Below are 15,247 nucleotides of genomic sequence, written 5' to 3'. Positions count from 1 at the left end.
AGACATTCTGAACTTCATTATTTCTTACATTGACATTAACTATGAATATGCATAATACAGGAGATATGTATTCAGAGGTGTAAAGGTGTATTTGGATCACCCACTTGTTCAGTGTAGTGTCTGATCACCGCCCACATCAGTTTCTCTCGCCGGTAAAACTGATATTTCACCTCAAAATAAGCCAATCTGGATGAAGAGCAAAAGAAAGGTGTGAATTGAAACCCATGTGGATTTTACTTGCTAACAGCATTAGAGAGTGTGAGAAAATCTCACTTGAAGATCAAATCATCCACATCGGTGAGCGTGGCCCCAATGCTTTTGAGAAGGAGGTTGACGGATTGGATGGCGACCATATCGCCCTGTTCAGACTCATCTCCACTTGAGCCCAGAGACAGACTCAGGTGCAGCTATGTAGACACACAAATGTTTTTTTTGACTCAGACATGATATTAAAGAGTTACATGTCTTGTTAATTGTCAAGCAAGCTTTCATAGATTTAACAGTCATTTAATCCTGTCTTTCACACAGTATACTGTACATCCTTGTAATTGTACATTCTTTTAAAGGAGGCATGAATTAAAATCACAATTTTAACCCGAGCTTTGGTTTTATAAGAGCGAATCGTATTCACGCGAACATCATGTAAGTATCAGAACTGAAAACGCCCTTGTTACTGAGATTACATCTGTTATTGACACCATGCCCAGAATGCCCAAGTGTCTTGAATGCCCATTAAAACCGAGCGTTTGCAGAGCTGGCCTCAAAATTTGGATGGAAAATAGCCTATTACTTATTGATTTTGATGTTTTTGGATGTAAAAACCAGGCGAACGTCATAAGTAGATCTCATATAACAGTATAAAACAATAAACAAGCATAGTTCATGAGACCTTTAACACATATTCATGCTTTATCAAGCAATATCATGTTATAGACTGTGCTGTCCTTCAAAAAGATTCAGTTTTTGCACTGTAACAGACTTGCATACTATTATGTATTAACACTGTACGTAATAGTAAGCACATAAAAAATTATGAATAGTATTACTATACTTTTTTACAAGACAATATCAACATTCAGGAAAATACTATTATCTTAAAGGGACAGTTAACCCAAAAATAAATATTATGTCATCATTTCCTCACCCTCAGATTGTTCCAAATGTACAAGTTTCTTTGTTCTGCTGAACACAAAAGAAGATATTTGGAAGAACATCAGTAACCAAGCAGACCTCATCCCCCATTGACTCCAATAGAATGAATTTTCCCAACTATGGCAGTAAATGGGGTCTGAGATCCGTTTGGTTACTTATTCCAAATAACTTTCATGTTCAGCAGAACAAAGAAATGTATACAGGTTTGGAACAATCTCAGGGTGAGAAATGATGAAAGATTTTCTTTTTTAGGAGAACAATTCTTTAAAAATGTATCAAATAATTCGGTTAAAATGTGATTTAACTGCATTCATCTTTGTTTTAAAAATGTATTAAAGAATTATTAAAAGAAAAAATACAGTTAATTACACCTACATTACCTTCTTTTTGTGATGACATTATAAATACTGTATAAAGGGTTATATGATGAATGTAAAAGTAGTTAGTAAGTACATTAATTCACAGTGCTCCTAATAAGTGTGTGACACTACATATTAAATAACTATTTAAGAAATACACATTCCTAATGCAATACACCATAAACACTTGTGAAGGTGAAAATGATGTGCAATTTCTGTGGCACCAACTAGTATTTAACTTAATGACATAACATTGGCCCAATGTGTTTGGGGTGAGACTATTTTCAACAATGGCCAAAAATGTATTAATTATTATAGCATTTCTGTTTGGTTCTGCTAGTGGTTCAGAAATACTAAACGGTACAGCATAACACTACAAACATTTGTTTATATTCGTCCAAGCATGTGTTAGCATGTGGAAGACTGACACAAGGGAGCAGATTTCTGTGCCAAGTGATCCTGAAGAGGACATGTGTTGTGATTTATAAAAAGCAGTGGTGCTGATTTATTACTTTAATGGGCGAGATGTGGAAATGCTCGAAGAAGTTCAAGCCCGAGGTGTCTGTCATTGAGCTCTCCATCAGCTGAGCCTGTAACGCGTCCAGATCCTTCTCTATCAGTTTATTCTGATGCACAGAAAAACACACACAATCCAAATGTGTCGATAAACATTGCATAAAGCCACAAGAAAGCAGAAAAATTGAAGTCAGGTCTGATTATTCTATAAATGTTTAGCTTTATTACGTTAGTATCAGTAAGTCACCTTCTCTTTGTTGTCCTGGGAGTCAGTGGTGGGTGTGAACTGGGCGACGATCGCCCCCAAGAAACCCTGATCGATCTTCACCGCCATCTCCTGCACTAATGCCATGAAGTACCTATACAGTAGATCAGCGGTTGTGATTTTACACAGGACACTGATCTTATTTAAAAATGTGGTGTGGTTGGTGTAAATCTATGGATCACTTCATGTTAAACTGAAACCTAAAGAAGATCATGTGACCAGCATGTGAGCGCAACTTACTTAAACTGCAGGACTTGGCTGTGCTCATTAAACCTTGTGATGATGCTCACGTCGATAAATGGCTTTGGCTCTAAACATAAAAAATGTCAGATTTTTTATCCACCTAGTGTTCATGTCCACAAAAACATTACAAATATTTTAGCTTAGATGCAGTGTTGCTGGTGTAATGTTTATACCGGTGTCTTGAACAATAGATTTTGGAAGAGGAACAGGATGAAACACAGTGGGAAATAATGCTCCAGCCAGCTGATTATCCACCTGAAACAAAAGTTGTACAATAATTTAACACAAAATAACCCAACTACTGCCGAAAATGAAATAAAAAAAGTATAAGATCAGTGTTTGTGTGCGTCACCTGAAGCCAGTACAGCTGTGCACGTAAACTCCTTTGATGTGGCGACTGTTTTAACTCAACGTGAATGCCGGGTAGGAAGTTTCTCCTTATGGTGCAGGAAAAGGGTTGTCTCATCAACATGGGCACCCTTTCAAAGTTAACCTGTTTTAATAAAACAAAACGGGGAACATTTGTTTGAACTTATGTAATGAAGTCCTTAAAATCAAATGATTGATTCATAATGCACTAAATCAATCTGTCCAATAAAATGCTTCAGGTTTAAATCTTCAGGTTATATCAGAAAGAAAATCATGTTCATTGTAAAGTCGAGCTCTTCAACACATACCGTGTCAACATCTTGTTATAACAAAAAATGAAACAACAAAGCGAGCCAGTCAAGCGAGTTAACAGCGACATTAATCACCTCTAGGCCAGTTTCCAATTTAATCCAGCCTGCTTCCTTCTTGCTGTTGATGTGACTCTGGTAAGCCTTCTCCAGCAGTCCAATGTTTTTGTGGTTGAATGATTTCCAACGGTTCTTTGGCCTCATCTCCCAGACCACACCGGAGCTAAAAGAGAATTACAATCATCATCCTAAGTCAATTTTGCAACATTTCTGACCCACTTTACCATAAATTAATGTATTAAAAATGTACTACTACTAATGTAAATCTACTGTACCTGGTGATGCCAACGTATGCTATCTCCTGCCCGATGTCATTGTTGATGAGTGACAGGCCTAAGTTCTGTAATGAGATGTTGACTTCCTGCTGGAACTGCTCCAGCTCCTCCGCCTGCCGCGCTTTCGTCACTATGCCTACATCTTCAGTGAAGATGAGCACTCGCTGTCGGCCGTCCAGGAAAGACACCCAATGTATCTCAACTAAGCTGTTGTAGGCAAACTGACCACATTCATCCTAAAGAAAACAGTGCAGGAATGACATCACAGTCACCTAAGAACCCCAGTAAATTGAATTACCCAGAATGCCTCTCTAACCTTCACAAGGTCCAGTTCTCCAGAGTGGTCATGACAGTTCCAGCAAAGCTTTCTCACACCTGATGGATCATCCCATGCAAACCGCTGAGCCTCACCGGGTTTAAGTGCCCAAGACTTCTCACAGCCTCTGAATTAACACACAGACATAAACACACACTTAGTCCCATACATTGATATCAGAATGCAGAAGAAAAGAGATTAGAGTTTCGAAATACAACACTAGTAATTTTTGGGGACGGACATTCAAGTAGTGCTCAAGTATATAAAGTGCAACTTACAAGTAAAGTGACAGTACATCCAAATTTTTTAATTCCGTCATCATTTACTTACCTTCTTGTTTTTTCAAACCTCTATGACCTTCTTTCTTCCGGAGAACACAAAATAACATATTTTGTTATGATGTTGTTAACCGAACAGCGACTGTACCCATTTACAATTCAGGTTTTGTGCCCATACATTAGAAGTGAATGGGTGACACTGCTGTTCGGTTACAAACTTTCCTCAAAATATCGTCTTTCGTGTTCTGCAGAAGAAAGATTTGAAACAACAAGAGGATGATTAGATGATGACATTATTTTTGGATGAAGTATCACTTTTTTATCACTCAGGATTAAACCAGAATCAAATAAGACTTGAAACATGTTCAAATGAAACTTTATGAACTTAAAGTGTGAAATTTAAGTGCAGGTGGAAAGAAATATTTTGAGATGTGAAAGATGACGCGTTTAACATAGACAATTTTACATTTTTAACTAATTTCAGGCTATTGCGATTTCATAAGAAGTTCTCTATTAACTGGAGGTAGTGCTGACCTCTGGCTGAAGTTGACAGTAGCGTTGGGCGTGTGGTTCACTAGCAGAGCTGGTGCGGCTCCATCATAGTAATCAGTGAAGCTGATGACAGTGGAGTGGTCGGAGATATTCACATCCACTATTACACCACCATACTGTAAGCAAAAAACACGTTTCTGCTTTAACAGCATCAGCATTACAGCTAACATTACACATCACCTGACCCTTTTATTTGAAAACCTGCCATACTTCTACTCCAGCAGAAATGCCCACCTGATCCATACGCAGCAGTGTTCCATTATCCTGCTTGTTGAAGAAGAACGATTTGGAGGTAGATTCAGATCCCACAACTCGCACACACAGCTTCCCTGTGCTGGACTCAGGCCACAAAGGCAAACACTGCCGTACACACACAACTGTACAGTTAACACTCACATACGAGTCACCTTTGAGACGATATTGTTCAGAGAACTTAAGATCTGACCTCGGTGGACGGGATGTAATGCCACTTCTTGCTGAAGTCAACGCTGTTCTGCAGTTCTCCAACCTCCAGCTCAAAGGAGGACTTGTTGACCAGCGTGTAGAAGGGACTCATGGTAACAATCCGTGTCAGATTAAAGCTGCTCATCTTGATGCTGACCCCCACCTTGAATATCAAATGGGTTTCAGACGGCATCCACACACACACAGAGACTCACGGCAGTAAAAATCTTCAAAGCGTTTACCAGGTAGTCCCCGCATTTGTCTGGACAGCGCACGCACCCATAACTGCCAACAGTGTCCAGCGAGAACCCGTCCGACCAGGAGCTGGTGGACACACAGAGCTGCATCTGGGATAAAAATGAAAGTTTGTTAAGCTGTTAACTGTAATTCACTGTGACATACACTGTTCACCCAAAAAATGTAATTTTGTCATGAATTGTTCACTCACTCGCTAGTTGTTCCAAACCTGAATACATTTCGTTCTTCAGTTGAACACAAACAATGTGTATACACATTTTTAACAACTGAGTTATTCATGACACTTTAAATGGTTGACACAAACAACTAGTATAAAACATGTATTCCATTGAACACCAGAGAGCAATCCAACCTTATTCTTGGTGAAGAAATTCTTCTTTTTGAAGGAGAACAGAATGACGTCTCTAAAGTCAGACGGGTGTTTTACGCACGTGTCCTCTGCGCGATACTGAAGCACACGGGACGTCTTATTGATGATCCAGTATGGACAGTAGATGGACAGGACCAATTTGGCACTCGCACGGGACACATGCACGCACAAGTCCACAGTCAGCACCTCAGAGGTTTCGCAGGTCAGGCAGACAGAAAAGAACTCTGGCATGTCGCTGCTGATCTTCATCCGGCCGCTCCAACTGCGCCCTTGGTATTTTATCAACGCGAGCTCCATTATTTCACCTCTAATGTGCGAGTTAAGCAAATCTGCCGTACTGCCTTCCTGAAGCTCGTAGAAATCAGGAGAACCCTGAGAGAAAAGTCATATGGTTTGTGGTCTCAAATTCGTGGTTTTACCCATCTAACTAGGTTACTTTGTGCAATATTTCCATAACATCTCATACCTCCAGCAGGTAGCGTATCGAGTAAGGCAGCAGGTTTTTGATGGTCACTGCTGGGTGCAGGTGGATGACATAAGCAGGGTCCCAGTCTCCCTCCCCGTGGCTGGCGATGTGACTCAGGTCATCGGGCACAGCCAGGGTGTTCACCACCAACGGCAGGAAGCTGCTATCTCTGGCGGGACACTGTAACACTGCGTGAACCTCCGAGCTGACATGCACTTGCTCCTTCCATGAGATACAAGTGGTTGACGCTTGATATTGATCTTCTAAAGGACCGAGAGGCAGCAAAAACAACTGACTCCTAAAAGAACATACAGAAAAAACATTATTTACAAACCATGAACAACGAAATGTGTAATATGCAAGTTTCATTTGGACTTGGCTGTCAAACAAACAGGATAGCTATTACTGATTTAGGAGTCTATTCTAAACAATAGGGTGATAAAAGAAAAGAATGACGGATAGACGCCCAGGTTTCCATTTCTGCTTCATACCTGTAAGCTTCCAGAGGAACATGACACTCCTTCTCAGGCTCAGCGACGCCTACGTTCACCAGCACTCCAAGCTCCGAAGAATACTTCAGAAGGGCAAACGGTACCAGGAAATGGTTCTTTACCTGAAAACATAAAGCAGTCGTCATGTTTTAATGTTTGCTGATGAACGATCATATGTTTATTCTGACATGTGGCGAGATGGATGAGAATGATGCACCTGCAGGGAAGAGCGTACTGTGATGACTTTGTTGCCCTCACTGGCAGTGATCTGAAGCAGCACGGACACGGCTTCTTCTTGCATGGGTCTTCTAATGTTATAGAGTCTGCGGCCGGGTTTACCCAGAGGAATGTTGGAAATCTCGCTGTAACCTGTGGGAACTGTGCAGGAGACATTTACACTACTAACTGTGGGAAATATTAAAGGGGTCATTTGACGCGGCTAAAACGAATATTATTGTTTGCTTTAGATGTAATGCAATGTGTATACACGATTTAAGGTTAAAAATGCTGTATTTTCCACATACCGTGCATGTTTGTATCTCCTCTTTGCTCCGCCTCTCTGAAACAGGCTATATTTTACAAAGCTCATCGCTTTGAAAAGCGAGGTGTGCTATGATTGGCCAGTTCACTAGTGCGTAGTGATTGGTCGAATACTGCACGGAAATGTAACGCCTCTTACCATATTTGGAACATCCGGTTTAAAAGCAATTGTACTGTACAGGTACTCCCACCTTACTTGCGTATACATTTGGGCGGGCTTAGTCAAATCGTGTTACGAACTGACGTAGATTCGCCGGGGAGTGGTTACACAAGGTGTTTCAGGCAGGTCTGGGTGAGCATTCGCTTCTAGATAAAATGCATCTTTTGTTCCGACACTTACTTTTTTGCACTTGAACTTGTCTAATACATGCATGGGCAGCTTATAACACACCAAAGACACAGAAAAACACATATTTCCGGCGAATAACCCCTTTAAGGCTGGGGTATTATTTCATTTTCTCACACTATATCTCTATTATTATTATTTCCATCATATTTATAGTCTATAGCTGTGCAATGACGCACAGTTTTAATAAGAAATTATCTAAAAAAAAAAAATCACTCAAAGTACCGCAGCTTAGATAATATGATGGACTCTACTGTGTTTGAATAGGCAACTTAAATAAAAGCAGTATATTTATGCATTTCAAACCTAGTGAGCATTGCCGGATGTGATTTAACAGTCTAGGCATCTCACTAGGTTTTGAATCTTCGGTTTATTGGGTGTATGTTGTTACTGACCTATGCTGAGATTGAACAGGCAGCTTTCCTGCCTTTGTAGGGCAGAAAGTCGTGATGAACGTTCAAAGGTGGAATGTTCTAAATCCATACTCTTATCCACAGCTAATTCATGGAATTTATCCGATGATGATGAGCCGACCAAACGCAGGTTGGAACTGTGCTGAACGATGAGTGGAATGCCTAATGCGTTGCGGATGGTAAAGGAGGATTTCTCCTTCAGAGAGTGGTCGAACGTAGAGGCTGTGCTCTCTGAGAACGCCTGACAAGTCGAGAAGAAAAAAAAATGTTTATATTTCGTTTCATTTATTAAACATTTAACAGAAAATTATATCCACAACACTTAAAGGGATATTTTGAAGGACTTGGGAACCAAACGATGGCGGTACCCATTGACTTGGTTTTGTGTCCATACAATAGAAGTGAATGTGTTCCACCATTGTTTGGTTCTTCAAAATATCATCTTTTGTGTTCTGCAGAAGAAATAACTCATACCGGTTTGAAAAGACAAGAGGGTGAGTAAATGAGAACAGATTTTTTCGGGGTGAACTAGATTTCATAATTTCATTTGTCTTCTTATCATTTGTGAATGCTGTTCTCTGAAATGAATGTTTACCTTCGCCAGGTTGTTGAAGACATTGAGACAGCACTTGGACACTGTGACGTTCATGGTGTCTTTGGAACATATGGTGATGGCTGTGCGAGGATCTGGCAGCATAATAAAATCATCCCCAGGAACAGGACTTTTATCTTGAACAGGGTTATTCTTCATCTACACACACATACACCAACTCAACAATCTGCTATATATTTCACAGGATAGCAGCATGAGTTCGTATTTTCACCTTTAGAGTATTTCACAACAAAAAAGAACGACAGGGAGAGAAAGACTGAAAAATATATTTTCTACCTCTAATTTGAGGTTCCACCTCCGTTTCCCATTGTCTACTCTCTCAAGCAATGGCTCCCATACTGCATGAGTCTCATTAAAAGAATTCACCTAAAACAAAACACACATCATATATTACATGTCCAAATACAAAAAAAACGTCAGTATGACCACACACACCTCCAGTGTCATATCTGCAGAGACTCTGAGCATTGATGACCAGTTGCGTGCGTTGCCGGTGAATGACGATTCTGCAAGCAGCAGAGGAACGGTCTGATGTCCCAAACCAGACTCCAGCGTCACCTGAACCAATTTAACATTCACCCCAAAACTTTCCCCTTCCCTGCTGCTGTCCACATCTTTGAAGCTCTCAGTGACCTCAGATGCTGTGTCCACACCCAGGAACCAGTAGTTAGCGTTAGCAACATTCATCACAGACCAAAGGCTGTTTAGGTCTTCGGAGGTCTGCTGTGATGCCTCTTCCACCGGTTTGGTTGTCATGGCCGCCATGATGGTAATGACAGTGTTAAGAATGATAGGAGAGATCTGAGATATAAAAAAACCATGTTAGTTCAACGCAAATTCAATCCCACATCCATAAATTTTGGCAGACATAGATAAGACATAGATGATACCGATTACAGCAATGAAGGCATACAATATTTATGGAAGTATTTTAATATAAATTTGTTAAAAAGCTCTTTAATGTTCAGTTCGGTTTCATTTTTTACATTTTGTTCAAAATATTGTGATATAATCACAATGTTGAGCCCAGCATCATATTGAATTGTACGATGTGTTACATTACACCCCTATTAATAATATTAAAAAAATATTTTATATGATTTTGATCAGTCTTATAATAAGTAAATAATGTCTTTACATGGTCAAAATAACACAGCCAACACTTTACGTTTTGGAGTATAAACATAATTTATTGTCTTTAATAAACATAGTTAGAAATCAATATCTAGATTGCGTGAAACAAAAAAAAAGCTGAAATTGATAAAGTAATATGTTCCTTTAGTTGTTCGTCTGTATGTTTCAGTTGGCCTGAGCATGCAGTCACATAATATGCATTTGTTAAGGACAAAAAGACAACACTTACTTTTACTATGACCTCCTCTACAGTTACTGAACCAGTTAATGGGGCATTTGTTGGCATTTTGGTCTCAAGTTCAACAGAACATGGCCTCAGCACCTACAGTACAACAAATGTATCATTTCCAAAGCATTTATTAGGCAACTATCTATAACATGAAATATATTTACAAATATTTAATATAAACGTTCATTAAAAACAATAAACATACAGTGGTCACGGCTTTGTCACCATCTTCTCTGATGAACGGGCAGGCAAGAACTTTGAGGCTTCTAACACTGGCCTTCATAGTCTGACCGATCTCCTCAGACACCAGACTGAAGTCACACTGGAATGATGCAACCAGAGAAGGAGCATTTGCCTTCATCAGGTTAGCCACAAACACTACCTCTGGGTCCAACACAACGGCCCGCAACCTGGTTTTCTGCGCTGAGTCTGGTGGAAACAAAAATATTAACCTTTGGCAATCAACTTTGAAAGAAATGAAAATGTTAATTTACAATATATAAATGAGCTCAAAAATATAGTGACCGATCAAGCAAAATGTGGTTCCAGCAGTACTGTTCACACCTGCTCTAGTTTCACTCTGAATTTTGGGCTCTGAGACGTGTTTGAGCATCAGCTGACTGGTATTGTCTCGCTGTGTAGGTGGGCTTGTGGGCAGGGCTTGTACGAAAAAGTCACCAACGGCCATAAGGAACTCCACGCTAGCACGCAGATAAAGCTTCTGTAGTACAGCGACCACTGAGCGCTCTTCCTCACTCTGAGAATATTTCACCTCTATCATCGGCTCAGAAGTCTCCTCATCACGTCTTCCCAGCATCCTGCAATGCAACATTATTACAAAGCGAACTGTATACAAACGCACGATTCGTAGCTGAAGTAGCTGTTGGGTAGCATTAACTTTTCATAGGACATGATGTGTTAAAGTGGGTTGTCCCAAAAAAAATTCTGTCATCATTTACTCACTTTCTTGTAATTTCAAACCTGCATGACTTTCTTTCTTCTGAAGAACACAAAAGAAGCTATTTAAAAAAATGCTGGTAAGCGAACAGTGGCGGTACCCATTCATCTGCATTGGTTTTGTCTCCATACAATAGAAGTGCATGGGTGTATGCGATGTTCAGTTACCAACTTTCTACAAAATATCTTCTTCAGTGTTCTGCGGAAGAAAGAAAGACATACAGGATTGATGACAGTAAATGATGACAGAATTATAATTCATGGGGGAACCATCACTTGAATAGATGTTTCTGTAGGATTTGTGAGAGTGGATAACCTGGATGTGACTCTCTTAATACCGCTCCTCCTGTCATCCAGCGTGCACGTGGTGAGGATGGTACAAACCTCCAAATTGCCATTACTAAACATTTGACCAGAAGTCTTCATTTTGCAGAGCATGAATTCTCCTAAACACAACTGCTCCTCATGTGCAGAGGGCTAAAAAAAAGAAAGACATTTAGCGAGATTTTAAGAAAAACTCCAAATGGCTTAATCATGTTATTCCATTCCCGTATGCAGATTTGATTTCTAGCTATATTTTTATGTAAAGCTTCATAAGCGTTAGGAAGCTATGGGATATCAAGTGAGCTTTGTTGTTACAGTCATCAAACCCGTTCCAATGGTGTAATTTTTTAGCTTTATCCGTGGAGATTTTCAGTCAATAGTTGTTTAAGTTTATATCTGTTCTCACCTGTTTAGGGTCATTATTATAGAGAGTAAGACCAAGTGATTCTACATTAAAGCTGAATTTGACACTTTCCAGGAGCTCTGTTTCCTTCGATTTACTTTCTACCAGCTTCTCTACAACAATTTCAGACCCTGTGCAAAACAAATCCAGACATCTCATTAGCTTCCTCTCAGGTTAACACAAGAAGAACAACCGCAGCATTAAACAGACCATTTATCTGTGTATTCTCTCACCAGTCTGGGTGCGAAGTCTGATCAGATCGCTCTCTTGTTTGAGGGCCTGTGCATCAGGCTGAACGCCACTCGCTTCTCCAATGTTCTCCATCAGAATCCGCAGCAGCACAGTCAGGTCATCTTGACTCAAGGCCACCTGGAAAACAGACAGACACAGTTCAGTTTCCATGCTGAGAGAGAAAACTGGAGTTTCTCACAATCACTCAAGGTCTGATTATAACCAGACCTCGGAATACAGATCAGCCAAAACTGAACGAATCACTACAGAGACAGACAGAAAGATTAGATATCGATCAAAAGCGAAGAATAGTTGCCGACACTACATGTACAGACCTTCATGGGCTTCAGATCTCCATCCACCTCTATGGCAGCCATCTTCTGGTACCACGATGCTGCCAGATTACGTTTGACAGAGAGAACCAGGTTTACTGGCTCCAACAGTTTGGAACTAGGCTGATTTGAGTCCTGCTCCATGGAAATTCTGAGGGTATTGAAGAAAGGTTGTGTAAAGGGAAACAGATGAGGCATGCAGAGTTATTATGGATGACTAGAATCTGGCCTTTTGAAAATGTGAACTCCAATATTTTTCCTCTCATTTAAACATTTTAAAGTACACAAAGAAATGAAAAGATATTTTGTTTTGAATTATGTAGATGTTCCATTTAGTGGTTTATTCATTTTGAAGGAAACACTTGGCTTTCTTTATCACCCCTGTTACTGGACTCTGAAGGCTTTAAGGAGTAAAAGCAACCTAAAACAGCAGATGAAGTAGTTTTTTACTTAAATACTCTATTGGCTTTTTACTCTGCTCAGTTAACATATTTAATGAAAAAGCAACACGAGTGTGTGTGTGGTCCTGGTAAACCCTACAGTATAGGCACAAAAATTACCCCACAAAGATGATAATAATACAAGCAATTATTTTTCTTCTTAAAAAGCTTTTAAAATATAGTGATGGGTTATGTTTAAGTGTGAGGTTTAGGGGATGAAATATACAGTTTGTACAGTATAAAAATCATTATGTCTGCGGAGAGTGCCCACAATGTAACATATAGTATAATGTACAGAACGTGCATGTGTGTGTGTTTACAGCGCAATGAGCAAAATTCTGATTCAAGAGTACAGACTGCAAGTCATGGCACATCATTAAAAGCTTACAGATACAACACAAATATATGTCTGTACTCTCAAGTCAGAATTTTCAGCCATGTATCAAATGGTACACATACACAGGTTGCTTTAAAGACACGTGGATGCTAAAATCCTTCAACACTTTAGCATGAGGAATATATTTAACTTGGCTGACTGCAAACTTCTACAAAGGCATTGTTTTTGAATTTTAGCATAATGCTTTCATGCTTATAAATGACAGTGTTAAATACTGCCGAATCGGCCACCATAGCATGAGAAATGCTTAAAGGCACTTTTCAGCACTTTCAGACCTGGAAAGGACATAAACACGTTTGAATTTCAACTCAGGCTCTTAAACATTTTTTTGTTCTTTCTCTTTTTTATGAGGCAGTACCTGGACAGTTTTAGCTGAGTGAGCTCTATATCCATATTATCAATGACAGCAGGCAGTGGACGACCTTCCACTGGGAGCAGAGAGAAGCGGTTTCCCACAGTAATGAGCCCCAGGTCCGCCTCCACAGCATTATGGGATGTGGAGGACTGGGGGATGATGATAAGAGGGGCCTTCAGTCTGATGTCCATGGCGAGTCTGAAACTCTTCTGAGCGAAATCTCTTACACTGGAAGCTGCTTTCTCAGCAGCCTGAGCCGTGGCAGCACTGAGAGCCTCTTTAGCTGTCTGGAAGTTGTTACTAAAATTCTGTGCAGGGAATAAAATTGTTTAGGGTTCTAAAATCAGCAAGTCCGTGTGTGTGTGTGTGAGAGAGAGTGTGCATTGCTCTAACTCACAAGCAATGACATGACAAATTTATGTAGGTAGACCACTTGAATACAGCCCACGTTGAGTTTCACTTTGCCGTCGACTTTTGACGTGTCTGCGTATCCGGCCCCCTCAGTGGCTTTAGGTGTGAGACTCATGCTAAAGCTGAACACCTCATCGCCTACGATAGAGATTGCCTAGAGAACAAATGAATGAATGTGAGAATAAATGGGAGGAAAAGTCTATGTATAGCTAGTCTCGTGTAGCCAGACCTTCATACTGAAGGTCTGGAACTTATCGCCGCTTTCTTTGGAAAGGCCTGCCCAAGAGGCCATATGACTGACAGGTAAAGTAACCAATCACGTTTCGTTTTGTGCCGCGTCATGTTTAGAGACGTGGAAATGTCCCGGCAGTAACAGACCGATGTACATTCACGAATGTGTCAAAAGTTAAAAGAAACAACAGTGATTATAAGTATATGCCAAGAACTTCGCATACTTTTAAGAAATGAGCGTTTAGTCGATCATGATGAATTCTTATAGCAATCGTTGTAAACACGACATCTTACTTCTTAGATCAGAAGGCTTTGTTGTTTCCAGGCGGACCGTTAAGGAACGCGACACGCATGTCTCCCGGATGACAACTACGAACGTGCGGAAATGTTTCCAGAAAAGTGTGCCATATGCATCAGACGTTAAGCCAACGGATTTTGGGTGTGATGTCTGAGGCTGAGAATAATGTATAGCAGACATAATTTTAGCTATCAGATCAAATTGTTTAATTTGTATTGCACATTTTTTTCACAATACATGTCAAAAAATGAACAGCAAATGGGTTGTTGACTAATAAACCGTAAATGTGTCCTATATGGTGTAGCAGCAGAACGAAAAAAGCGAACAATGAAGATAAATCACACTTCATCTCAATACCATTTTATGTTAATATTTTATAATAATAAATATAATATAAAATAATATATTTCTTACAGTTTGTAAGGGTTAGCTGTGGTGTGACGTTTGCTGTTGCCGTTTTTTTGTAAACTGCCCAAATATTAAAATGCATATTATGCTTAAATAGTAAATGTTTATGTAATGACAAAGTCAACTTGCCTTCTTGTGAATTGTTTTAGAATCCACATTGATGACGATGAAGTCCCGCAGACGAGTAGACATGTGTGTCTGAGTTCCTTGCATTTGGAGAAAACCGTCCAAACCTACAAATTAATGAAAACAGACAGCACCAGTTGAGTTATTATTTACCATGGTCATATTTGTGATGGAAAGGATTCTCACCCTGAATCTTGATGTCTGCCATGTTGCTCTTCTGGTCACACACCAACACATTAAATGCACCCAGCTGCATGTTCACCTTCAGGTCAATGACGTCACCATCTGAGGGAGAGCTCAGTGCAGCTGAGACACAAACATTCCTACATTACTTCAT

At 39.9% G+C, this 15,247-nt stretch overlaps 1 protein-coding gene across 12 annotated transcripts in view; it reads right to left on the bottom strand.

Annotated features, from left to right (window-relative positions):
* Positions 1-15,247, bottom strand: part of vps13c (vacuolar protein sorting 13 homolog C) — a 55,844-nt gene that overhangs the window by 10,127 nt on the left and 30,470 nt on the right. For 9 of the 12 annotated variants that reach the window (XM_056744165.1, XM_056744192.1, XM_056744183.1 and 6 more), the window contains 33 exons: positions 15,097-15,216; positions 14,914-15,017; positions 13,834-14,001; positions 13,440-13,744; positions 12,248-12,395; positions 11,915-12,050; positions 11,685-11,812; positions 11,271-11,431; positions 10,562-10,815; positions 10,203-10,426; positions 9,998-10,090; positions 9,070-9,435; positions 8,911-9,000; positions 8,617-8,772; positions 8,004-8,262; positions 6,940-7,100; positions 6,723-6,844; positions 6,232-6,529; positions 5,748-6,137; positions 5,380-5,484; positions 5,139-5,300; positions 4,928-5,053; positions 4,676-4,809; positions 3,864-3,990; positions 3,548-3,783; positions 3,291-3,435; positions 2,888-3,028; positions 2,709-2,790; positions 2,533-2,602; positions 2,275-2,386; positions 2,024-2,137; positions 274-407; positions 105-186 (listed from right to left, as the gene is read on the bottom strand). In XM_056744165.1, coding sequence (XP_056600143.1) covers positions 105-186; positions 274-407; positions 2,024-2,137; positions 2,275-2,386; positions 2,533-2,602; positions 2,709-2,790; positions 2,888-3,028; positions 3,291-3,435; positions 3,548-3,783; positions 3,864-3,990; positions 4,676-4,809; positions 4,928-5,053; positions 5,139-5,300; positions 5,380-5,484; positions 5,748-6,137; positions 6,232-6,529; positions 6,723-6,844; positions 6,940-7,100; positions 8,004-8,262; positions 8,617-8,772; positions 8,911-9,000; positions 9,070-9,435; positions 9,998-10,090; positions 10,203-10,426; positions 10,562-10,815; positions 11,271-11,431; positions 11,685-11,812; positions 11,915-12,050; positions 12,248-12,395; positions 13,440-13,744; positions 13,834-14,001; positions 14,914-15,017; positions 15,097-15,216 — 5,453 coding nt within the window. The remainder of the gene's footprint in view (positions 1-104; positions 187-273; positions 408-2,023; positions 2,138-2,274; positions 2,387-2,532; positions 2,603-2,708; positions 2,791-2,887; positions 3,029-3,290; positions 3,436-3,547; positions 3,784-3,863; positions 3,991-4,675; positions 4,810-4,927; positions 5,054-5,138; positions 5,301-5,379; positions 5,485-5,747; positions 6,138-6,231; positions 6,530-6,722; positions 6,845-6,939; positions 7,101-8,003; positions 8,263-8,616; positions 8,773-8,910; positions 9,001-9,069; positions 9,436-9,997; positions 10,091-10,202; positions 10,427-10,561; positions 10,816-11,270; positions 11,432-11,684; positions 11,813-11,914; positions 12,051-12,247; positions 12,396-13,439; positions 13,745-13,833; positions 14,002-14,913; positions 15,018-15,096; positions 15,217-15,247) is intronic. The other 3 variants (XM_056744175.1, XM_056744249.1, XM_056744240.1) reach the window with 1 other exon arrangement.

The sequence above is a fragment of the Triplophysa dalaica genome, chromosome 1, assembly GCF_015846415.1.
Source record: "Triplophysa dalaica isolate WHDGS20190420 chromosome 1, ASM1584641v1, whole genome shotgun sequence".
Taxonomy (NCBI): Eukaryota; Metazoa; Chordata; class Actinopteri; order Cypriniformes; family Nemacheilidae; genus Triplophysa; species Triplophysa dalaica.
The sequence above is the reverse complement of the archived record's forward strand: the minus strand, read 5'-3'. Positions and strand labels throughout refer to the sequence as shown.